At 42.6% G+C, this 26042-nt stretch overlaps 1 protein-coding gene across 5 annotated transcripts in view; it reads left to right on the top strand.

Moving 5' to 3' along the window:
* abat (4-aminobutyrate aminotransferase) overlaps window positions 1-26042 on the top strand; it is a 364265-nt gene that overhangs the window by 330430 nt on the left and 7793 nt on the right. For all 5 annotated transcript variants that reach the window (XM_086000868.1, XM_086000870.1, XM_086000866.1 and 2 more), the window contains 2 exons: window positions 14129-14296; window positions 22223-22369. In XM_086000868.1, coding sequence (XP_085856994.1) covers window positions 14129-14296; window positions 22223-22369 — 315 coding nt within the window. The remainder of the gene's footprint in view (window positions 1-14128; window positions 14297-22222; window positions 22370-26042) is intronic.

The raw sequence follows: 26042 nt of genomic DNA, 5'->3' as shown, positions 1-26042 counted from the left end.
TTTCTCCAATGGTTGTGCAAATGAGCTGGCCCACGAAATTCTGGTACATTCAGTTCCCCAGACCATCGGAATGGGATTAAATCATGCCTCGTTGGCAAAACTGTGGTGCAACTCACCCCATGTAATTTTCAGTGTGAAATGTAACATTTGGATATTAATAACCTTTATTTGATTTCATTACTCAATGTTTAGTTATGAATTTCAATTATAAGCAGTTCACAAGATGATTACCACCATATTGTAAAAATTGTTCTTATATTTTTTTCTATTCATAAGATCATTTTCTTTTCTTTAGATGGTTTGATTGCTAGTAGGAATGACAAATTATATCATCAATTGTTACTGAATAAACTTTCCAATCTGTATAATTAAAATATTATGGAATTTCAGCAATCATTTTCTGAATGGCGTTTCTTCGCCCCAACTAAGAAGGTCTAGAGTTCTGGAGTGTCTAAACAAACAGTAACTCTAAAGTGAAATACACCAGAAATTAAGTCAAAAAAACTCCTAATCTCCCCATTATAATTAATTATTTCAACAAAGCATGTTACTAAGCAGTCTTTATAACATGCAACATCATCAGTAAACCAAATATTAATATTAGCATGTTATATGAAGAAGGGTGGGAGGAGGCTGGTGTGGAGCATAAATGCCGGCATAGACCAGTTGGGCCGAATGGCCTGTTTCTGTGCGTAGACGCTATATAACTATGTAACTATGTTTTGGTGCTCACTTCAATGATCCATTTGTGAATATTAATTCTTCCCTCATACAACTTAATAATATAGAGCCTTGGTCAGACCCCATCTGGAGCACTGCGTTCGGTTTTGGGCACCACGCCTCAGGAAAGATATATTGGTCTTGGAGGGGGTGCAGCGCAGATTCACCAGAATGATATCGGGGCTTAGAGGGTTAAATTATGAGGATAGGTTGCATAAACTTGGCTTATATTCCCTTGAGTGTAGAAGATTGAGGGGTCATTAATTGAGGTGTTTAAAATGTTAAAAGGATTTGATAGGGTAGATACAGAGAAACTATTTCCTCTGGTGGGGGAATCAAGAACGAGGGGACATCATAAAATTAGAGCTAGGCCATTTAGGAGTCTATCAGAAAGCACTTTTTCACATGAAGTGTAGTGGAAATTTGGAATTCTCTCCCCCAAAAAGGCTATGGATGCTGGGACAATTGGAGCTTCCAAGATGGAGATAGATAGATTTTTGTTAGGTAAAGGTATCAAGGGGTATGGAGTTAAGGTGGGTGAATGGAGTTGAGGTACAGATCAGCCATTTTCTAATTGAATGGTGGAGCAGACTCGAGGGGCTAAATGTCCGACTCCTGTTCCTATTTTTTTTTAATTCGTTTATTGGATGTGGGCGTTGCTGGCAAGGCCAGCATTTATTGCCCATCCCTAATTGCCCCTGAGAAGGTGGTGGTGAGCCACCTTCTTGAAACGCTGCAGTCCGTATGGTGAAGCTGCACCCACAGTACTGTTAGGTCAGGAGTTCCAGGATTTTAACCCAGCGACAATGAAGGATCGGCGATATGCTTCTAAGTCACGATGGTGTGTGACTTGGAGGGGAACTTGGAAGTTGTGGAGTTCCCATGCGCCTACTGCCCTTGTCCTTCTAGGTGGAAGAGGTTGCGGGTTTGGGAGGTGCTGCCGAAGAAGCCTTGGCGATTTGCTGCAGTGCATCTTGTAGATTGTACACACTGCAGCCACGGTACGCTGATGGTGGAGGGAGTGAATGTTTAAGGTGGTGGATAGGGTGCCATATGTTCCCATAACTTAAGTTACTTATTTGAAATGGAGCATGTCAGAAATGTTCCAGTGTTCCACCTCTACCTCTATAAACATTGATGACATTCTTAGTTACTCGGGAACTAGGATTTCCACCAGAATTTATAAGCATCTTCACTTTGCCAGGCTATAGATTGTTTTTTGAAACGGTTTAAGGTTGAATTAATCTGTGTATTCATAAACTTGGACTTATCACCTGTCTGAACAGTTAAACGTTTAGTTAGATATTCACTAAATATGGTAAATAATTTGATTTCTTGAAATACCTACGAGTGAGGCAGGTACGGGGATCCAGGAGGTAGAGCTGGAGGAGCCGCAGCCCTTGCTCTTGTCCAACAGGTTCGAGGTTCTTACTCCCTGTGGGGACAGGAGCAGGGACTGCAGGGAGGATGAGCAACCTGGCCACAGCACCGTGGAATGGGGGGCCTTCCAAGAGGGGGGAGTAAATAGAAATGTTGTAGTGGTAGGGGATAGTATTATTAGGGGGATAGATAGAGTTCTCTGCAGCCGAGAGCGAGAGTCCCGAAGGCTGTGTTGCCTACCCGGTGCCAGGGTTAAGGACATCTCCTCTGGGCTGGAAAGAAACTTGCAGTGGGAGGGGGTGGATCCAGTTGTCGTGGTCCATGTTGGTACAAACGACGTAGATAGGACTAGGAAGCCGGTTCTGTTAAAGGAGTATGAGCAGCTAGGGATCAAATTAAAAAACAGAACCTCAAGGGTAATAATCTCTGGATTATTACCTGAGCCACGAGCGAATTTGGCTAGGACAAATAAAATTAGAGAGTTAAATGCGTGGCTCAAACACTGGTGTGGGAGAAATGGGTTTTGCTTCCTGGGACACTGGCACCAGTACTGGGGCAGGAGGGTGCTGTTCCGTTGGGACGGGCTTCACTTGGCTAGTGCTGGGACTAGAGTCCTGGCAGATCATATAACTAGGGCTGTAGAGAGGTCTTTAAACTAACTAGTGGGGGGGAGGTTCCTAGAGAGCAAATAATAAAAATGACAACAGAGAAGGTCATAGACTTAGGTAGCAGTGGGGAAATTAAAAACCAGAGCGTGTCAGGAAGGGGCAGAAGGTATGGAGTAAAAGGTAAAGTAATAAAAAGGGCAAAAGCAGGAACTAAGTGTCACAAAACATATTTGAAAGTTCTCTATCTGAATGCACGTAGCATTCGTAACAAAATAGACGAGTTAATGGCACAAATAACTACAGATGGGTATGATCTTGTGGCCATTACAGAAACATGGCTGCAGGGTGACAATGCCTGGGAATTAAACATACCAGGTTATTTAACGATCAGGAAGGACAGGCAGGAAGGAAGGGGAGGTGGGGTGGCTATGTTAATAAAGGAAGGAATCACTATAATACAGAGAAATGATATTGGGTCAAAAGATCAGGATAATGAAACAGTTTGGGTGGAGGTAAGGAATAATAAGGGGAAAAAAACACTAGTGGGCGTAGTCTATAGGCCTCCGAACAGTTGCAACTCTGTTGGACGGAGTATCAATCAGGAAATAGTTGAGGCTTGTAATAAGGGAACATCTATAATTATGGGGGATTTTAACGATCATATTAATTGGACAAATCAAATTGGGCAGGGCTGCCTTGAGGATGAGTTCATTGAGTGTATTAGGGATGGGTTTCTTGAGCAGTATGTAACTGAACCGACCACGGGGCAAGCAACCTTAGATCTGGTTCTGTGTAACGAGACAGGATTAATTAAAAATGTCCTAGTAAAGGATCCCCTTGGAATGAGTGACCATAACATGGTTGAATTCCATATTCAATTAGAGGGTGAGAAGGTTGGATCTCAAACAAGCATGCTAAGCTTGAATAAAGGAGACTATGCAGGTATGAGAGCGGAATTGAGTAGAGTGGATTGGGAAAATAGATTAAAGGGTAAGATGATACATGATCAGTGGTGTACATTTAAGGAGTTATTTTACAACTTCCAAAGAAAATATATTCCACTTAGAAGAAAAGGGTGTAAAAGAAAAGACAGCCATCCGTGGCTAAGTAAAGAAATTAAGGATAGTATTCGACTAAAAACAAGGGCATATAAGGTAGCCAAATCTAGTGGGAGGATAGAGGATTGGGAAAACTTTAAAAGACAGCAAAAAATAACAAAAAGATTGATTAAGAAAGGGAAGATAGATTATGAAAGTAAATTAGCAAAAAATATAAAAACAGATAGTAAGAGTTTTTATAGTTATATAAAAAGAAAAAGGGTGGCTAAAGTAAATGTTGGTCCCTTAGAGGATGAGACTGGGAAACTAATGGTGGGAAATATGGAGATGGCAAAAACACTGAATGAATATTTTGTATCAGTCTTTACAGTAGAGGACACTAAGAATATCCCAACACTGGACAAACAGGGGGCTATGGGGGGGAGGAGCTAAACACGATCAAAATCAGTAAGGAAGTGGTACTCGGTAAAATAATGGGACTCAAGGCGGATAAATCACCTGGACCTGATGGCTTACATCCTAGGGTCTTGAGGGAAGTAGCGATAGGGATTGTGGATGCATTGGTAATAATTTTCCAAAACTCCCTGGACTCAGCAAAGGTCCCGGCAGACTGGAAAACTGCTAATGTAACACTCTTATTTAAAAAGGACAGTAGACAGAAGGCTGGAAACTATAGACCGGTTAGCCTAACATCTGTGGTAGGTAAAATTTTGGAGTCCATTATTAAGGAGACAGTAACAGGACATTTGGATAATCATAATTTAATAGGACAAAGTCAGCATGGTTTTATGAAGGGGAAGTCATTTTTGATAAATTTGCTGGAGTTCTTTGAGGAAGTAACATATAGGGTGGATAAAGGGGAACCAGTGGACGTAGTGTATTTAGACTTGCAAAAGGCATTTGAAAAGGTGCCACACAAAAGATTATTGCTTAAGATAAAAAATCACGGGATTGGGGGTAATATTCTGGCATGGATAGAGGATTGGCTATCTAACAGAAGGCAGAGAGTTGGGATAAATGGTTCATTCTCAGACTGGCAATCAGTAACTAGTGGTGTTCCGCAGGGGTCAGTGCTGGGTCCCCAAATCTTTACAGTCTATATTAACAATTTGGAGGAGGGGACCGAGTGTAACATATCAAAGTTTGCAGATGATACTAAGATGGGAGGGAAAGTAGTGAGTGAGGAGGACATAAAAAACCTGCAAGGGGACATAGACAGGCTAAGTAAGTGGGCAGAGATTTGGCAGATGGAATACAATACTGGAAAGTGTGAGGTTATGCACTTTGGCAGGAAAAATCGTAGAGCAAGTTATTATCTTAATGGCAAGAAACTGGAAAGTACTGAAGTACAAAGGGATCTGGGGGTCCTGGTGCACGAAACTCAAAAGGTTAGTATGCAGGTGCAGCAAGTGATTAAGAAGGCCAATGGAATGTTGGCTTTCATTGCTAGGGGGATAGAATATAAATATAGGCAGGTATTGCTTCAGTTGTACAAGGTATTGGTGAGACCGCACCTGGAATAATGCATACAGTTTTGGTGTCCATACTTAAGAAAAGACATACTTGCTCTCGAGTCAGTACAAAGAAGGTTCACTCAGTTAATCCCGGGGATGAGGGGATGGACATATGAGGAGAGGTTGAGTAGATTGGGACTCTACTCATTGGAGTTTAGAAGAATGAGAGGCGATCTTATTGAAACATATAAGATTGTGAAGGGGTTGGATCGGGTGGATGCGGGGAGGATGTTCCCGATGATGGGTGAAACTAGAACTAGGGGGCATAGTCTTAGAATAAGGGGCTGCTCTTTCAAAACTGAGATGAGGAGGAACTACTTCACTCAGAGGGTGGTAGGTCCATGGAATATGCTGCCTCAAAAAGCTGTAGAAACTACATCATTACATAAGAACATAAGAACATAAGAAATAGGAGCAGGAGTAGGCCAATCGGCCCCTCGAGCCTGCTCCACCATTCAATAAGATCATGGCTGATCTGATCCTAACCTCAAACCTACTATCACTGTGCATCCACCCGAACCCATGTGATCTCCCGGGAGAGGCAAAAAACCAGATAAAGCCCGTATGGCCAATTTGGGAGAAAAAAATCTGGGAAATTCCTCTCCAACCCATCTAGGCGATCGAAATTCTTCCAGGAGATCACTCTGTCCCTATATTTTCTACAGTACTTACCTTCTGTAAAGGCGATCTCCACCCCAGCCAGGAACAGGAATAAAACCATCTCCTGAAATCTAACACAGAATTAGAACACAAGAAGCAGGAACAGAACCAGGCTACACGGCCCCTGGGCCCGCTCCACTACCCACAGGGCCATGACCATTCCGAACCTAGACTCATGTCCAATTTCCTGCCCACTCCCCGTAACCCTTAATTCCCTTTACTTCTAGGAAACTATCTATTTCTCTTTTAAATTTATTTAATGATGTAGCTTCCACAGCTTTCTGGGGCAGCAAATTCCACAAACCTACCACCCTCTGAGTGAAGAAGTTTCTCCTCATCTCAGTTTTGAAAGAGCAGCCCCTTATTTTAAGATTAAGCCCCCTAGTTCTAGTTTCACCCATCATTGGGAACATCCTCACCGCATCCACCCGATCAAGCCCCTTCACAATCTTATATGTTTCAATAAGATCGCCTCTCATTCTTCTGAACTCCAATGAGTAGAGTCCCAATCTACTCAACCTCTCCTCATATGACCACCCCCTCATCCCCGGGATTAACCGAGTGAACCTTCTTTATACTGACTCGAGAGCAAGTATGTCTTTTCTTAAGTATGGACACCAAAACTGTATGCAGTATTCCAGGTGCGGTTTCACCAATACCTTGTACAACTGCAGCAATACCTCCCTGTTTTTATATTCCATCCCCCTAGCAATGAAAGCCAACATTCCATTGGCCTTCTTGATCACTTGCTGCACCTGCATACTAACTTTTTGAGTTTCGTGCACCAGGACCCCCATCTGCCAAATCTCTGCCCACTTACTTAGCCTGTCTATGTCCCTTTGCAGGTTTTTATGTCCTCCTCACTCACTACTTTCCGTCCCATCTTTGTATCATCTGCAAACTTTGATATGTTACACTCGGTCCCCTCCTCCAAATCGTTAATATAGATTGTAAAGAGTTGGGGACCCAGCACTGACCCCTGCGGAACACCACTAGTTACTGGTTGCCAATCTGAGAACGAACCATTTATCCCAACTCTCTGCTTTCTGTTAGATAGCCAATCCTCCACCCACGCCAGAATATTACCCCCAATCCCGTGATTTTTTATCTTGAGCAATAATCTTTTGTGTGGCACCTTGTCAAATGCCTTTTGGAAGTCTAAATACACTACGTCCACTGGTTCCCCTTTATCCACCCTGTATGTTACTTCCTCAAAAAACTCCAGCAAATTTGTCAAACATGACTTCCCCTTCATGAAACCATGCTGAGTTTGTCCTAGTAAATTATGTTTATCCAAATGCCCCGTTACTGTCTCCTTAATAATGGACTCTAACATTTTACCAACCACAGATGTTAGGCTAACAGGTCTATAGTTTCCAGCCTTCTGCCTACCACCCTTTTTAAATAAGGGTGTTACATTAGCAATTTTCCAATCTGCTGGGACCTTTGCTGAGTCCAGTGTGTTTTGGAAAATTATTACCAATGCATCCACAATCCCCACCGCTACTTCCCTCAAGACCCTAGGATGCAAGCTATCAGGTCCAGGGGATTTATTCGCCTTGAGTCCCATTATTTTACCAAGTACCACTTCCTTAGTGATTTTAATTGTATTTAGTTCCTCCCCCCCTAGAGCCCCCTGTTTGTCCAGTGTTGGGATATTCTTAGTGTCCTCTACTGTAAAGACTGATACAAAATAATTGTTCAGCGTTTTTGCCATCTCCATGTTTCCCACCATTAATTTCCCGGTCTCATCCTCTAAGGGACCAACATTTACTTTAGCCACCCTTTTTCTTTTTATATAACTATAGAAACTTTTACTGTCTGTTTTTATATTTTTTGCGAATTTACTTTCATAATCTATCTTCCCTTTCTTAATCAATCTTTTAGTTATTTTTTGCTGTCTTTTAAAGACTTCCCAATCTTCCCTCCTCCCACTAGATTTGGCTACCTTATATGCCCTTGTTTTTAGTCGGATACTATCCTTAATTACTTTACTTAGCCACGGATGGCTATCTTTTCTTTTACACCCTTTTTTCCTCAGTGGAATATTTTTTTTTTGGAAGTTGTAAAATAACTCCTTAAATGTACGCCACTCATCATGTACCGTCTTACCCTTTAATCTATTTTCCCAGTCCACTCTAATCAATTCCGCTCTCATACCTTCATAGTCTCCTTTATTCAAGCACAGCACGCTTGTTTGAGATCCAAGCTTCTCACCCTCTAATTGAATATGGAACTCAACCATGTTATGGTCACTCATTCCAAGGGGATCCTTTACTAGGACATTTTTAATTAATCCTGTCTCATTACACAGGACCAAATCTAAGGTTGCTTGCCCCCTGGTCGGTTCAGTTACATACTGCGCAAGAAACCCATCCCTAATACACTCAATGAACTCATCCTCAAGGCTGCTCTGCCCAATTTGATTTGTCCAGTTAGTATGATAATTAAAATCCCCCATAATTATAGCTGTTCCCTTATTACAAGCCTCAACTATTTCCTGATTAATACTCCGTCCAACAGAGTTGCAACTGTTCAGAGGCCTATAGACTACACCCACTAGTGTTTTTTTCCCCTTATTATTCCTTATCTCCACCCAAACTGTTTCACTATCCTGCTCCTTTGACCCAATATCATTTCTCTGTATTATAGTGATTCCTTCCTTTATTAACATAGCCACCCCACCTCCTCTCCCTTCCTGCCTGTCCTTCCTGATTGTTAAATAACCTGGTATGTTTAATTCCCAGTCATGGTCACCCTGCAGCCATATTTCTGTAATGGCCACAAGATCATACCCATATGTCGTTATTTGTGCCGTTAACTCATTCATTTTGTTACGAATGCTACGTGCATTCAGATAAAGAACTTTCAAATATGTTTTGTAACACTTAGTTCCTGTTTTTTCCCTTTTTAGTACTTTACTTTTTGCTCCATACCTTCTGTCCCTTCCTGACACATTCTGTTATTTAATTCCCCCACTGCTACCTAAGTCTATGACCTTCTCTGTTGTCATTTCTATTATTTGCTCTCTAGAAACCTCCCCCCCACTAATTAGTTTAAAGCCCTCTCTACAGCCCTAGTTATATGATTCGCCAGGACTCTAGTCCCAGCACTGGCCAAGTGGAGTCCGTCCCAACGGAACAGCTCCTTCCTGTCCCAGTATTGGTGCCAGTGTCCCAAGAAGCAAAACCCATTTCTCCCACACCAGTCTTTGAGCCACGCATTTAACTCTTTAATTTTATTTATCCTAGCCATATTCGCTCGTGGCTCAGGTAATAACCCAGAGATTATTACCCTTGAGGTTCTGTTTTTTAATTTGACCCCTAGCTGCTCATACTCCTTTAACAGAACCATCTTCCTTGTCCTATCTACGTCGTTTGTACCAACATGGACCACGACAACTGGATCCTCCCCCTCCCAGTCCAAGTTTCTTGCCAGCCCAGAAGAGATGTCCTTAACCCTCGCACCGGGCAGGCAACACAGCCTTCGGGACTCCCGCTCTTGACTGCAGAGAACCCTATCTATCCCCCTAATGATACTATCCCCTACCACTACAACATTTCTTTTTACTCCCTCCACTTGAATGGCCCCCTGTACCACGGTGCTGTGGCCAGGTTGCTCATCCTCCCTGCATTCCCCGCTCCCGCCCTCACAGGGAGTAAGAACCTCGATCCTGCTGGACAAGAACAAGGGCTGTGTCTCCTTCAGCACTACATCCTGGATCCCTGTACCTTCCTCACTCGTAGTCACACTGTCCTGTCCCTGACCACGGACTACATCTGCAGTAATTAACTTCATAGGTGTGACCATCTCCTGAAACATAGAGTCCAGGAACTTCTCCCCCTCCCTGATGTGTCGCAGTGTCTGAAGCTCAGTCTCAAGCTCCATAACATGGAACTTGAGTTCCTCTAGCAGCAAACACTTGTCGCAGATGTAATCACCGTGAGCCTCAATGGGGACCACCGGCTCCCACATCTCGCAACAGTAACACATCACCTGCTCCATTCTATATAATTAATTAAATTTCTTATTAGTTATGAAGACCCTGCCCGGATATAGATGATAATGTCACACCACTATTCAAAGGACTTACCAACTTAAAGGTATAAAAGAGAAGAGAAGGAAGAAAACCAACCAACCAGCTGATCACCAACCTCCTCCTTGAATACTGTCTGTGGGGCCTGTTTGGTTGACTCGTCTCGCTGCTCCGCCTCCGCAGTGTTGTCCAAGCCTGGGAGTGGGGAACAAAACAGAGCAAAAAACACACCCTCACCTCCCACTTATCCGAACTCTCCCACTTAGCAAAACTCCAGCACCACTCAATGCACAAGGCATTCCGTGCACTGCACTAGCCCCTCCCCTTTTATACCCGGATTCTACTTCCGGTTTAAACTGCCCGAGAGATTAAAAAACCCTTAAAAAATTAAACTTACTTCAAATAATTGACTTCTTAACACACTAAAATTCACAAAATACACTTAAATGATTTTTCTCCCACTTAGCAAAACTCCAGCACCACTCAATGCACAAGGCACATAAATTTAAAACAGAAATAGACAGTTTCCTAGAAGTAAAGGGTATTAAGGGTTACGGGGAGCGGGCAGGAATTTGGACATGAGTCTAGGTTCGGATCGGACATGGCCCTGTGGGTAGCGGAGCGGGCCCAGGGGCCGTGTAGCCTGATCCTGCTCCTATTTCGTATGTCTAATTCTGTTAGATTCAGGAGATGGTTCTGTGATAGTAGATTGGCAGTTAGGATCAGATCAGCCATGATCTTATTGAATGGCGGAGCAGGCTCGAGGGGCTGATTGGCCTACTCCTGCTCCTATTTCTTATGTTCTTATGTTACAGGTGAAGAGTTCTTACCAGACTATAAAACAACACCTTTTATTGCTCAAGTTGCTCTTCAATTAAAGAACGATGCAAGGCTTGCAACTTTGACTAAATCATTCAACTTTAGGGTGATATTTTGGAAATATTCCTACTGTTTTCTTGGTAGCAGTAATACTAATTATCATGACACTAAAGTCCATACCTAGTGAACCACTGAGCCAAAAGCTTAAAGTTCATTGGAAAGAACATTTGAAATCTAATTTTCCAATTTTAAGATTCCGTCTGAAAGGCAAAGAAACTTTGGGAAAGGGACACAGAATAGTGGAGTGGATTAAAGTACTGTCCCTTCACATTTGGGACCTTGTTGGAATCCAGTCCATACTGATCTTGGAAAGTTTTCTCTCTATTGGCTGCAAGGGATCCGTGTGAAATAATGTCCATAATCCAGCATAAATTTGACAGTCTCACTAAGAGATGGCTGGTAGGGAATGCTCTTCCGAAAACTGAGGTTAAGGCACAATGTTGGGAGCTTAATATTACATCTGGCCACACAACATCTGATTTGAGAGCAGTTGCAGCTTATAGTGAGTGATAAAAGAGGGAAGATTCTTTCATTGTTAAGCATACAAATTCATCAGAATTTATAAAGAGTTAATATTTTTCCCAATGATTCTTGACCACAGAAACACCTCTTAATTTAGAGCACATTTCCTCCGTGAAAAACCTTGGGGGAAAATTTGTCACCACCACGAGAGTTGACGGTGTCACCAGCAACTCGGGTTAACGGCCGCTAAAAATTGACGAAGTGCTACCAGGGAAAAATGCGTGCTGGGGGCTAAAGATTTTTAGCCCAGCGCTAACTTACTGTGTAACGCCCTCCTGGTGGTGTTAGTGCAGGCATGGAAGTCGAAGTTCCCGTTCTGAAGCGGCGTTCCAGCTTCGAACAGCCTCTGGAAGTGAGGCAGTAGAATTTCCAAGCATTGTGGGTAATTAAAAGGAGAATGAATTAAAAGGGCAATGCCTTCTGAACTGATAAACATTTAAATGAAATGGAAAAAATGCAGTTTTCAGCCCTTACTGATTAAAAAAAATTAACATTAAAAAGAATTCCCAAATGGGAGTCTTGAGCACATATAGCTGAAATCCCTTCCAAACCTCAAAAAATGGGAAAAGTGCTTCAGCACTAACGCAAATGGCTCATTAAGCCAGGGAAGGGGCACCCAGGGTCTCACACACAGCACTCCAGCTTTGTACAGGGGGTCAACACTGCAAGACTGGCCCTCTACCCACAGGGGCCAGGAGGCCCTCCAGAAAGAAGGATGTGGGACCAGATCACTGTGGCCATCACTGCCAGTAGTGTCGCCCCCATCACTTGGCTCCAGTGCCCAAAGAAGCTTCTTGACCTCAGACCACTGGTCAAGATCAGTGAATGCATCTTCAAAAGCCATCTCCTACCAACTGCACCACTAGCCTCACACACTGCTCAAGCATGACTACCCCCCCATCCCGGTCACTCACCTACCAACAATCTGTACCAATCACGTGGCACACCTCCCATTCCTAGCTTCACCTCACCCCCTTGGAGGAGACGAAGTAGGCTATTCTTGGCAGGAGCATGGCTGAGAGGATACAAGATGCTGGTATCCTCATACGTTATCCTCCTTCTGGCATGCACCTCTTGTTTTCTCGCCCTCCCCTCACCATAACTCTACCCTTGTGCCTTCCTCATTTCACACACCCAAGAAATGCAGTCTTTCAGATAGCCAAGAACTGCCACCAGGCCAGGCACTGGTGGAGGAGCATGAAATAGAAGAGCACCAAGACACTGATGATGAAGACACAGCACCGTCACTCGATTTCACACTCGCAGCCACCAGCTCAGATACTGACACTCCACGTACTTTAGAGGATAGGTTAGACGTGGGATCTACACGTGGTGAGTCGCCAGGCACGAGTAGGCTGCAGCCAGGGCAGGGAGAAAAGGTTGCGCAGGTGCCAGCTCCCCAGAGGGCAAGGTCACGCACTAGTTCTGCTGCAGAGGATTCAGATGAGGACTTCGATGGAGCGGCCTACAGAAGATCACTGATGGGTTTATAAAGCCAAGGATCCTGTATGCTTTTTTAACAGTCTTCTCAACTTGTCCTGCCCACTTCAAAGATATGTGTACGTACACCCCCAGGTGTCTCTGTTCCTGGACCCGCAGCTCCTTTAATGGATGCTGTAGCCTTGAACTAAGATGTACTCTTGAATTGCATTTTTTCTCATTTAAAACTTTTAGTTACTGTTACAAGTTTATGTCTGCCTTAGATATTCTCTCTGATACAGAGGTGCTAGTCACTTCTGTTAATGGCTTATCATTTAATGTTTAAGAGTGTGCCTGTACTGCCCAATATCTAATTATATAATAGCATAACCTTGAGGTGTAACAATACTTGTGGTGAAGGGGTGGGGGGAAAGCTTTGTGACCTGAACTGGATATCATGGGGTAGAAATTGAACAGGGGCGCGGAAACAAATGGAATCGCATTAGCCGATCGGTTTACAGCATGCTTGATATTTAGTTCTTTTGAAATCAATGGAATTGAGTATCGGGTGCGCGTATAACAGACAATAGGTGCGATACTGCCTGTTCTGCGTCCCCGCCATGTCCAATTTCACCCCCCATGTCTTTCACACGTGCCCCCGCGTACTTTGCGAATCTTTCTGTAAGCAGACTGAGAAATAGTGAGATGAGGGCTTATGCAAATTGTGATGCTGCTCTATTGCACAGACAACGAGTGAACAGAGTAACTGTTAAAGCAGATCCTACTTTGTTCACTCGATCACAACTCTTGTCTCAAAAAAATTTGTGAATATAATAAACCATGAATTTGTGAACTGACTCACTTCTTTTTGACATTAGCTTTTTACTACACAACCTCGAACTGGAAAAACTAACCTCCCGCAGCTTAGCTTTCAGCTCCAGGCCCCGGGCCTCCACCTCAGTTTCCTTTTTTAAAGCCTGTTTTGCCCTGCTTCTTTTTTCCCCATTCATGGAAGTGAGAACGCTGTGGCTTCAAATCTTTCCCCGTTCAGCGATTCACTAGTAGACCTGTCACCAAACTAACTATTGCCTGCATCAAGAGAAATAATATTTACCATGTGCAAAACCTCGGCTTTCTTGCCTCCTTAACTATAATGGGGAGGTGATAGGAACCTTCCGTTTTGTTTTCCTGTTGCTTAATCACTGTAACATGCAGATCAGCTTAACTTCACCCCGTTGTCACATTGTGTTTATCATTGCCACAAATGTATGAAACTCTGGCTTTTTGTACCCTATGCTATCTTTCCCTGGCCACCTGAAACTGCTCAATCAGCATGGCTCTGCATTCTTGTGTGACGAAGTACAGACGGGAGGAGGTGGCACTGGCAAGTTCTGGGCTCACGAACACTGGGGTATGGATGATCCAGCGGACATCGTCACCTTCAGTAAGAAATTGCTGTCTGGAGGCTACTTCTACAAGGATGAGCTGAGGCCTGATATGGTGAGTGTTTGTCATAAAACATACCTTGCATAGCTTTATGTCCATAAACTAGATTGGTGGAAAAGTTAAAGTCAATGTACAGTAACCGTAAACCACCCCCCCCCCCAAATAATGGGAAGGGGGCTCTTTTACATGGAACGTTTTCTCAGATCTTTTGTTTGTTTTGTACTGAAATCTGTTAAAATATAGTTTGTTTAAATTCTGTATTCCTTTCATCTTCCTTTTAAACACAATGGGCTGAATTTTCTGGGGTGGTAGCAGGCGCGATCGGTGGCAGGTCGGGTGGGAAATTTGTTCTTTTGACAGCGGGTCAGGAACCCACTGTCATCCCGCTCCCACCCGCCTTTCCCACAGTGGAGCCGACTCGACCTGCAGCGGCATGGGACCCAATTGAAATCTTTATGAGGTACTTTACAGGCACTTAAGAGCCTTTTTTCACTTACTTTTAAAATTTCCCTGCATGGCCACGGGATTCACGTGGTTCGGGAACCACGTCTGTCAACCTGAGGCAGGAGTTCCGTGGCCATTGCTCCAGCTGATTACTTGACAGCATGGAAAACAAACCAAAATAAAAACATGTTGATTACATCAGCTAACAGATTGATGGAGATTCTGTTCTACTTGAAAAGCTACTGGTAAATGTTAATTTTTCACTGGCCATTCTCGGCTGTTGCCTTCAAATTGAACAGTAATTGCAGTGAATTGATCTGCACTATAAAAATGGCATTTACCATTTAAATAAATTTTTGTGTTGTTTCTGGTCAGGTTTTTCTCACAGTATACTGGGATTGTCCAGTTACACATTAAATCAAGTCATCAAACAACAATTTCATTCTCATCACTCATTCCACTTGTTCAATTTGTCTTCAGTCCCTGAATATGACTCATTTAATTTTTCAACCTGAGACTTTAGGGTGAATTTCTGCAGAGGTTCTCTCACTTGTCTATTGTTAACTTCAACGGAAGAGCTGCAGAAATCCCAGAAACACATTGTAAGCACCACTTCCACTGTTTGTCAGAGATTCCGCAGCTCTTCCACTAAACTTGCATAAGATTGTAAATCTACCCCTTTACAATTACATTTAAAATCTGCCTAATTTTATGTATTACCTATACATATACATCTATTTGTACCAGTTACTGATACAAAAGTCTATAGATTTGTGACTAAAGCACCAATAATTTCACAATTAATGTACTTTTTTAATTATGTTCTTGATCGTATTTGTAGATGGAGTCATATTACTTAATAATTTTATTTAAATATTTCTTTGTCACTCATATATAACTTTTATTATATGATTGTACAGTAAAGATTCAACACCCACTATATTAGATTGAACTTAAAATTTAATGTGACCAGGATCCCTTTAACGATCCTGGCTTAAAACGCGTCATGAATGATGTCACCAGACCCGCTCCATGTAATTGGACCGGGTAAAGTGCTGGGTGGGCTTAATAGGCCCCATTAAGGTAAGTTCATTTTGTACAGCGGGATGGAGCCAGCAGCGGGATCGAGACCCGCCATGGACACCGGCCACATCGGACCCGCCAAGGTAAGGAAAATTCCGGCCCTTTTTTCTTACCAAATTTCCCCCCCACCCCTTCTATCCAAAAGGCATGGACTCCTTGCCTCACTGTTCCAGTGTCACCTTCTAATACCTCATCCAAGTAGCCATTTTTCATGGTAAACTTAGAAGGTGAATATCAGCAGAATATTCAACCCCAGGGGCATCACAATTAAACCAATTCCTTGGCATCCGCGCATATGTATTTTCAGCAAGGATTGTTGGATAACAACCAGTTGGAAACCCTAGTTGATTTTGTGTGCCTCAAGGGATTCCAAGGTCAGTTGCAGTGTCTCTACTGACACTTCAACTGCGATTCACTAACTCAACCCAGACTGAGTATTCAGCCGGGGTCATCCCTGTCCTCTGTTGTCAGCAACTCATTGCCTCAACCGGCTGAAGCTGCTTTAAACACTTTTTTTTTAGGTGAATAGTTGACATTTTTTTTATTTACAATACTTTAGAAGAAGGATTTTCCTTTTTTTTTAGCAAGATGAAGTAGTCCAAGTCCTGTTTATCATCTGGATAGTACAAAGGTGATTCATTGATTAGAATTAATTGTTACATACAGCACTGCACAAACCACAAGGAGAATCTTGAACTACAGTGGAGCAGTATGAGTTAGAACATCACCTGTATGAATATCCTCTCTGAAGTAATCCTTTCAGATGCACAAATGATTTTACTTAATTCCTCTATTCCACACGTCTCTGCATGTGTGTAGTGATATTTTGGCCCTGAATTATGCTGTGGAATACTAGCATACAGCACTTAATACATTCGTCTGAAATTGCTCTCTGCTGTTTTAATGGAGGCACTAAAATAAATGGATTACTGCCTCCATTACAATAGCAGAGAGAGCAATTTCAAATAAACACGCTAAATGCCCATACGGCGGTATAGTTCAAAGGCCTTTTGAGTTTGGAGTAAAACCAGTGTTATGTATTCTGCTTCTCCTGGCGCATAGTTTAAAAGTTACTGGCCTGAGTGAGACCAAACTCTGTGGTAAGTAGATTACACCACTTCAGTTTCTGACATGCTTTCCTGACTTTAGCTCTAGTTGTTACATGGTTTATAGAAACATAGAAAAATAGGAGCAGGAGTAGGCCATTTGGCCCTTCGAGCCTGCTCCGCCATTCAATATGATCATGGCTGATCCTCTATCTCAATACCATATTCCCGCTCTCTCCCCATACTCTTTGATACCCCTTGTGTCTAGAAATCTATCTCCTTCTTAAATATATTCAGTGACTTGGCCTCCACAGCCTTCTGGGGTAGAGAATTCCACAGGTTCACCACCCTCTGAGTAAAGAAATTTCTCCTCATCTCAGTCCTAAATGTCCTACCCCGTATCCTGAGACTGTGACCCCTCGTTCTAGACCCTCCAGCCAGGGGAAACATCCTCCCTGCATCCAGTCTGTCTAGCCCTGTCAGAATTTTATACGTTTCAGTGAGATCCCCTCTCATTTTTCTAAACCCTAGTGAATACAGGCCTAGTCGACCCAATCTCTCCTCATACGACAGTCCTGCCATCCCAGGAATCAGTCTGGTGAACCCTCGCTGCACTCCCTCTATGGCAAGTATATCCTTTCTTAGGTAAGGAGACTAAAACTGTACACAGTACTCCAGATGTGGCCTCACCAAGGCCCTGTAGAACTGTAGGAGCCAATGTTAAACCACGTAGTTGAATCCCTAGTGGTGAAGCAGCAAGTTGGAATGCAATTCAGGTGTTATATACTTGTAGTTTCACATTGAATTGATGTTGTTATTGGCGTATGTTCAGCCTTAAAGTTCCACCATAACAGCAGCATCAAAGCTCTTGTAAATAGGTTATGGTAAAGGTAGTGAAGTTGTGTTATTAAAATAGCATACGGTAATATTGTACAGGGTGTAAAGCATTCTTCAAAACTTAACTTGACAAATATGCACTGCCTGAGTGAAAATCCATCATTTGTACTTCCAAATTCTTCCAATATCCCGGCTATCTTGGTTGTGAGGTATTTGAATGAAAGTTGCTACGACTTTGAAAGTTTGTGTGTGCACTATAAGGTTAGTGGCAGAAAAGATCTAACGTTGGCTCTTTTGATGCCCTTTATTTATATGCTCAAGTTCCAAAACTGATTTTCAGTGAGATTATTGAACAAGGTGGACCAAAACAAAAACTGTCCTCTTCACACCAGAGAAACATTACTGAAATTATTCCTTCCATGATCTATTTCTGCAGTGAAACCGCTACATTTTAATTTGTTCTATATTATAAATGTGGGCCTAGATCTTCTGCCTTTCTGTCATTGGGATGTATCTCCATTGGGGGGGGGAGGGGGGGTGGGGGTTGACTTCTGCCAGCCACAAAGATATGTACCTGACCCCAGCTGATTTCTAGCCACTGGGTCTTTTGAGTGTTGCGGGCAGGTCCCTGGCCGGCACCAGGGAGTCCCACCAAAACATGGGCAAAATTGTGCAGTGCGGCAGAGACCCCTGGGGTGCATGCAGCTCTGTGCTGCCCGTGAAACGGGCAATTTATTTAGTACAGATTTTAAACTTACCTTTTTGCCTGTGCACACCATGCTGAAACATTTTGGGATCCCCTTCCATCGCCATTGAAACACTGGATGCCTGAGACTAACAGATGTCCCCTGCAACCAACAAATCATGGGAAATAAGTTGGAAGAAATATGCCTGGCCACAAATGGAGAGCGGGGGGACATGATGGAGTGCATCCCTGGGTAGTTCTCCACCCTTGCCCATCCCAGATTCATTGGTATAATCGGGGTAGGGGGGTGGTGTTGCCAAATGCCATAAAGAATATGATAACAGAGTTAACTCAAAACTGCAGCTTCATACACCATTCATGCACAGTCTAGGGATTCTCAAAAGTCAGTATGTTTGGGAATATTTTCATTTGAGATTATGAGAACTACTAGGCACTTTTGAGAGTTGTATGTCTGCTGTAACTGGTAGATGCCACCTTTCCCAGTACCAACTAACACTGAAAGAAACCTGATCCCACAACACATGCCTTTCTTACAAGGTGGAAACAAGTAGGCCATAAATTCAATAGTGAAAGCATGTAAATTCAATTTAGATAAACAATATTAATACTATAGGAACATAGGAACAGGAGTAGGCCATTGAGCCCCTCGAGCCTGTTCCGCCATTCAATGAGATCATGGCTGATCTGTGAGCTAACTCCATACACCTGCCTTTGACCCATATCCTTTAGTACTTTTAGTTAACAAAAAGCTATCAATCTCCGATTTAAAATTAACAATTGACCTAGCATCAATTGCCGTTTGCAGAAGAGAGTTCCAAACTTCTACCACCCTTTGTGTGTAGAAGTGTTTCCTAATTTCACTCCTGAAAGGTCTGGCTCTAATTTTTAGACTATGCCCCCTAGTCCTAGAATCCCCAACCAGCAGAAATAGTTTCTCTCTATCTACCCTATCTGTTCCCCTTAATATCTTGAAAACTTCGATCAGATCGTCCCTTAACCTTCTAAATTCTAGGGAATACAACCCTAATTTGTGTAATCTGTCCTTGTAACGTAACCATTGAAGTCTAGGTATCATTCTGGTAAAACCTACGCTGCACTCCCTCCAAGGCCAATATATCCTTCCGAAGGTGTGGTGCCCAGAACTGAACACAGTACTCCAGGTGTGGTCTAACCAGGGTTTTGTATAGCTGCAGCATAACTTCTACCCCCTTGTATTCTAGTCCTCTAGCTATAAAGGCCAGCATTCTATTAGCCTTTTTGATTATTTTCTGTACCTGTTCATGACATTTTAATGATCTATGTACCTGGACCCCCAAGTCTTTTTGGACCGCCACTGTTTTTATCTTTTCACCATTTAGAAAGTGCTCTGGTCTATCCTTTTTAGGTCCAAAGTGGATGACCTTACATTTGCCTACATTGAAATCCATTTGCCACAGTTTTGCCCATTCACTTAATCTATCAATATCCCTTTGTAATTTTATACTTTCATCTACACTGCCTACAATGCCACCTATCTTTGTGTCATCGGCAAATTTGGATATATGACTTTCTATGCCCTCATCTAAGTCGTTAATAAATACTGTGAATAGTTGAGGCCCCAAAACAGATCCTTGTGGGATACCACTAGTCACATCCTGCCAATTAGAGTACCTACCCATTATCCCTACTCTCTGTCTCATGCTGCTAAGCCAATTTCCTAACTAGGTCAATAATTTGCCCTCAATTCTGTGGGCTTCTACCTTAGTTAACAATCTCTTATGTGGGACTTTATCAAATGCCTTCTGGAAGTCAATATAAATAACATCCATAGACTTTCCCCTGTCCACTATTTTAGTCACCTCTTCAGAAAGTTCAGTCAGGTTCGTCAGGCATGACCTACCTTTCACAAATCCATGCTGGCTCTCTCTGATCAACTGAAAATTTTTGAGGTGTTCAGTCACTCTATCCTTAATTATAGACTCTAGTAATTTCCGACAACAGATGTTAGGCTAACTGGCCTATAAGTCCCTGGTTTCCCTCGCTCGCCATTCTTAAATAGCGGAGTGACATGTGCAATTTTCCAATCTAAAGGAACAGTTCCTGAATTGAGAGAGCTTAGGAAGATTATAGTTAGGGCATCTGCAATGTGCTCACCTACTTCCTTTAAAACCCTGGGATGGAAACCATCTGGTCCTGGGGATTTGTCACCCTTCAATGCCATTATTTTCTTCATTTTACTTACGTTAATTTTATTGAGTCCCTGCCCCTGATTCAATATTAGTTTCCTTGGGATTTCTGGCATGCTATTCTCTTCCTGTACTGACGCAAAGTAATTATTCAACATATCCGCCATTTCCTCATTATCATTGACAATATCACCACTTTCAGTTTTTAAGGGGCCAACATTGCTCCTGAATACCCTCTTTTTCCTAATATAATTATAAAAATTCTGTGTGTTGATTTTGATATCCCTTGCAAGTTTCTTTTCATACTCCTTTTTGTAGCTCTTACTATCTGTTTTGTGACCCTTTGCTGTTCTTAGTATCTTTCCCATTCTATTTTTTGCATTTTTGTGTGCTTTTTCTTTTAGTTTTATGCTGTCCCTTACCTCTTTAGTCATCCATGGCTTTTGTTTTGGCATGTAGAGCTCTTGCCCCTCAGGGGTATAAACTGGTTCTGTATCACCTTAAATTCTTTTTTTAACATCTCCCAATGATCTTCTGTCGTTTTACCCATTAACAGATTTGCCCAGTTTACTGTGGACTGTCTGTCTCATCCCATTGAAGTCGACCTTACCCAAATCTAGAATCTTAGTAGCTGTTTCACGTTTCTCCCTTTCAAACGCTATGTTGAACTCGATCAGGCTGTTAACTAAATCTGGCTCATTACTCATTAATAAATCTAATATGGCTTGCCCCCTTGTTGCCTCTGGGACATATTGTTGTAGAAAACTATCCTGGACAAACTCAAGAAATTCACTACCTTTCTGACATCTGCTTATCCCAATCTATTTAAAGTTAAAATCTCCCATTAAAACCACTCTGCCTTTACTACATGCTTGTCTAATCTCTACATTTATACAATCTAGCACTTCACAGCTGCTACCAGGGGGCCTATACACAACTCCCTTAATCCTTTCCTATTTCTTAATTCGACCCCTTTAAATTTATGCAAAACTCTAAAAGAGCATAGCCATTCATTTACTGTTTAAAATCAATACATTTTAAACAAGCCAATTATCAGTTCACTGCCCCAACAAAACCATTAAAAAAAATCATACTTACTTTAAATGACTAATCATTTACTATGTGTACCTAGGTTTTAACCCTTCATGCTCTTACTAGTAACAAAATAATTAAAATTAATTATTTACTACAGCAAAAATATTTCCCTTTTGTCACATAGCCATTCTTTAATCCTGCCAGAAAGTGAGCACGTGGATGTTGAGTGAAGGCAGGAGTTGACTTTCCTGTGATGCCCTGCTTCGCCCCCCACCCATCTCCCCAGCTATGAAACTCCCTGCCAAGGAATAATCTATTAGGAATGCTCAGGTGAAATGAGCTGTTGGAAAGCTGCTGGTATTTGTGGGATTGCACCTCAACGTAACTCGCTGCTTCTAGAATAGAAGGGAAAAGCAAGATATGCCACTGTAATGAAAATGGTTCTGTTTTTCTGCATCTTTTGTCTTTTTAAGAAGAAAATTACCAAACACTTTTTCACGAAGACCTTTGGTATAGATATTTTTTTCTATGTAGAACTCTGAATATAATAGAAATGTGTTGCATGCTAATCAGTCATTTTGGTCTTAAAGTAAAAACTATAGTTATCATACAATGTACTTTTTCTGTTTACGTGTTATAATATGTGCATGGTGTCTTGTTACAGCCCTACAGGATATTCAACACATGGCTAGGAGACCCTTCAAAAAGTCTCATGTTCTCTGAAGTACTTAATGTTATTCGGACAGAAAAACTCTTGGACAATGTTGTTCAATGTGGCAAGATCCTATTAAAGGGTCTTAAGGATTTACAGGTAATAACTATAGTGTACTTGAAAACCTGCAATAAGGAAATGTAGAAGAATGACCTTATTTTACAGTTGGTTGTCCTGTTCATGCTTTTTTTTGCATCCAGTTCTTATAGTATTGAGGTGCATCGTGTATTATTCAACTGAGATGTTTTGAGAATTTATTTAACAAGTGTTGTTACAGTTAATCAATTAAAAGTGTAATTGCTACACGAGGGGTGGGGTGGTTCATTGGAACACCCACACACTGTGCCACAGAGTGGGGCACGACATGATTAGGAACTCAGGGTTGATATAAAATATAGCCATTTTATATTTTGCAAAACCAACGCTAGTGTTGCCGGGTTGCTGAAGCCAGCTGCAAGCCAAATGTAAAACTCTTGGGACTCACCAAGACCAACTGCCAGGTAGGCCTGTTTCAGTGTGTCAGTCTTAGCAAATCTCAGCAGTTTTGCATTGGACTTTCAGCCAGCTACATGGAATTCTTACTTTGGGAACGCGGCAGTACTAGCACAGTATAAAAGCACCGCAAGTCACAACTGCATTATTGTGGGAGGCATTGAGCAGAGACCAGGTGATTCCTTACTGGAAGGGAGAACAATTTCAGGATATCATTGGTGGCAATTTAGAATGGCATTGTCGGAAACCGAAAAGCAGTTTATACACAAGCCCTCTTTTGTTTTTTGTGTGGCCTTTGGAGACCAGGTAATTGGTAGGGCTTATGTTAATACTAGACTTTTAAATGAGGGTGGCGAGGAGGCCCAGATCAAATATGGTCCATTTTAGATTATTTTTTAACCATGGTCCTTAATAATCATGTGACCAACATTTTGTAGTTCTCTCTGAGCAACAGCTCACTGAAAAGTAGACAAGATAGACCCATGAAAGGTGTGGGCACATTGTTATACAGCAGGCTATAGACAAAACAAATCGGTCCCTAAACCAATTGCCACAAAGCTTTGCTCTGATACATACCACATCCAGTTGCGAATAGTAATGGACAAAAGGCAACAGGAGGAGGAGATCCAGAAACATTCCCATCCTTATCCTCCTGGAAGTCCACAACATTAACTCCATGAGGTCTCATGGCTTCAAGTCAAACAAGGTCAAGCAAATCTCCCGCAGATAACCAACTAACTCTCTCCCCCACCCCCGCCTAACTCCTCTATGTTGAACATTTTTTGGAGGAAGCTCTGAGGGAAGCAATGGCATAGAATGGACTCTAGGTGGGTGACTTCACCATTGGCCAAGTTGGCAGATGGACATACATTCCAGAATGGGCCTGTGAACAGGTGGTGAGGGTACCATACAAGGAAGTAACCTATTTGATCTTGCCCTCACTAATCCATCCATCACAGACACGTCACACGGACATTGGTAGAAGTGATCACCGACCGCACAGTCTCGTCTCCACTGTGAAGACATCCTGCATCATGCAATGCAGCACTACTACCATGCTAACTGGAACAGACTAAAGACAGATCTAGCAGTCCAAAACTGGGCCTAGCAAATCCCTCAGTCCTTAATCGCCATCAAGCAAAGGGAGCAAACCTGATTCAGTGCAGACTGTAGAACGGCATGCCAGGAGCAGCACTAGGCATACCTTAGAATGAGGTACAAATACAGTACAGCTACTACACAGAGCTGTCTGAATACTAAATACCAAAAGCAGCAGGCTATAGACAAAAAAAAACAGTCCCACAACCAAGGGCCACAGAGCTTTAAGAACATAAGAACATAAGAAATAGGAGCAGGAGTAGGCCATTCAGCCCTTCAAGCCTGCTCCGCCATTCAATGAGATCATGGCTGATCTTCTGCCTCAATTCCATTCAGCGGCCTTATCGCCATATCCCTTGATGCCCTTACTAGTCAGAAATCTATCGACTTCTGTTTTGAATATACCCAATGACTGAGCCTCCACAGCCCTCTGGGGTAGAGAATTCCAAAGATTCACCACCCTCTGTGTGAAGAAATTTCTTCTCATCTCAGTCCTGAATGGCCTACCCTTTATCTTGAGGCTGTGGCCCCTGATTCTAGACTCCCCAGCCAAGGGAAACATTCTCCCAGCATCCACCCTATCAAGCCCTGTAATAATTTTGTATGCTTCAAATGAGATCCCCTCTCATTCTTCTGAATTCAAGAGAATACAGGTCTAGTTTACTCAATCTCTTCTCATACGACAGTCCCGCCATCCCAAGAATCAATCTCGTGAACCTTCGTTGCACTCCCTCTATGGCAAGTATATCTTTCCTTAGGTAAGGAGACCAAAATTGTACACAGTATTCCAGGTGTGGTCTCACCAAGGCCCTATATAATTGGAGTAAGACTTCTTTACTCCTGTACTCAAATCTTCTTGTAATGAAGGCCAGCATACCATTTGCCTTCCTAATGGCTTGCTGCACCTGCACATTCACTTTCAGTGACTTATGTACAAGGACACCCAGGTCCCATTGAGCATCTGCATTCCCCAATCTTTCACCATTTAGGAAATACTCTGCCTTTCTGCTTTTCTCGACCAAAGTGGATAACTTCACATTTATCCACATTATAATCCATCTGCCATGTTCTCGCCCACTCACTGAGCCTGTCGAGATCCCCTTGAAGCCTCTTCACATCCTCTTCGCAGCTGACACTGCCACCTAGCTTTGTGTCATCAGCAAATTTGGAAATGTTACATTTAGTCCCCTCATCCAAATAATTGATATAGATTGTGAATAGCTGGGGCCCAAGCACCGATCCTTGCGGTACCCCACTAGTCACAGCCTGCCATCCTGAAAAAGACCCATTTATCCCTACTCTTTGTCTTCTGTCTGTTAACCAATTCTCAATCCATGCTAGTATATTACCCCCAATTCCATGTGCCCTAATTTTGTTCACCAACCTCTTGTGCTTTGTCCTGATCCATACCACATCCAGTTGGGAATGATAGTAGACAACAAGAGGAGGAGACTCCAGAAACATTCCCATCCTCAGCTGTGATGGAACCCAGAATGAGAGTTCAAGAGACAAGGCTGAGGTGTTTCCAGATGTCGTGAGACAAACGTACGAGTGGATGATCTACTCAGCCTCCTCATCAGTGTCCTGCCAAAACAGTTGACTCCACCTAACATTAAGAAGTAGAAGTGCACTGGACACATCAAAGACTGTGGGCCCTGATAATTTCCCGACTGCAGTGTTGAAGGCCTGTGCACCCCGAACCTAGCTGTTCCAGTACAGCTATGACATTGGCATAAACCTGACAACATGGAAGATTGCCCATGTATGTCCTAGCCACAAAAAAAAGGATAAATCTAACCAGTCTAATTACCACCCTATCAGTAAAGTGATGGAAGGAGTCATCAATAGTTGCCATCAAGCCACACCTACTCACCCACAACCTGCTCACTGATGCTTAGTTCAGGTTCTGCCAGAATCACTCAGTTCCAGACCACATCACAGCCTTGATTCAGACCTAGACACAAGAGCTGAATGCCAGAGGAGAGGTGAGATTGGCTGCCCTCGACATCAAGGTAGCATTTTACCTAGTATGGCAGCAAGGAGCCCTAGCAAAACTGAAATCAATGAGGGTCAAAGGGAAAACTCTCCAGTAGTTGGAGTGTTGAAAAGGAAGATGATTCTGGTTGTTGGTTGCCAATCACCAGAACATCATTGTAGGAGTTCCTCAAGGAAGCTGCTTCAT

This window comes from Somniosus microcephalus, chromosome 11, assembly GCF_052327205.1.
Source record: "Somniosus microcephalus isolate GS21.2 chromosome 11, FLI_Smic_1.0, whole genome shotgun sequence".
Taxonomy (NCBI): Eukaryota; Metazoa; Chordata; class Chondrichthyes; order Squaliformes; family Somniosidae; genus Somniosus; species Somniosus microcephalus.
Note: the sequence above shows the minus strand (reverse complement) of the source record. Positions and strands in the feature narration are given on the sequence as shown.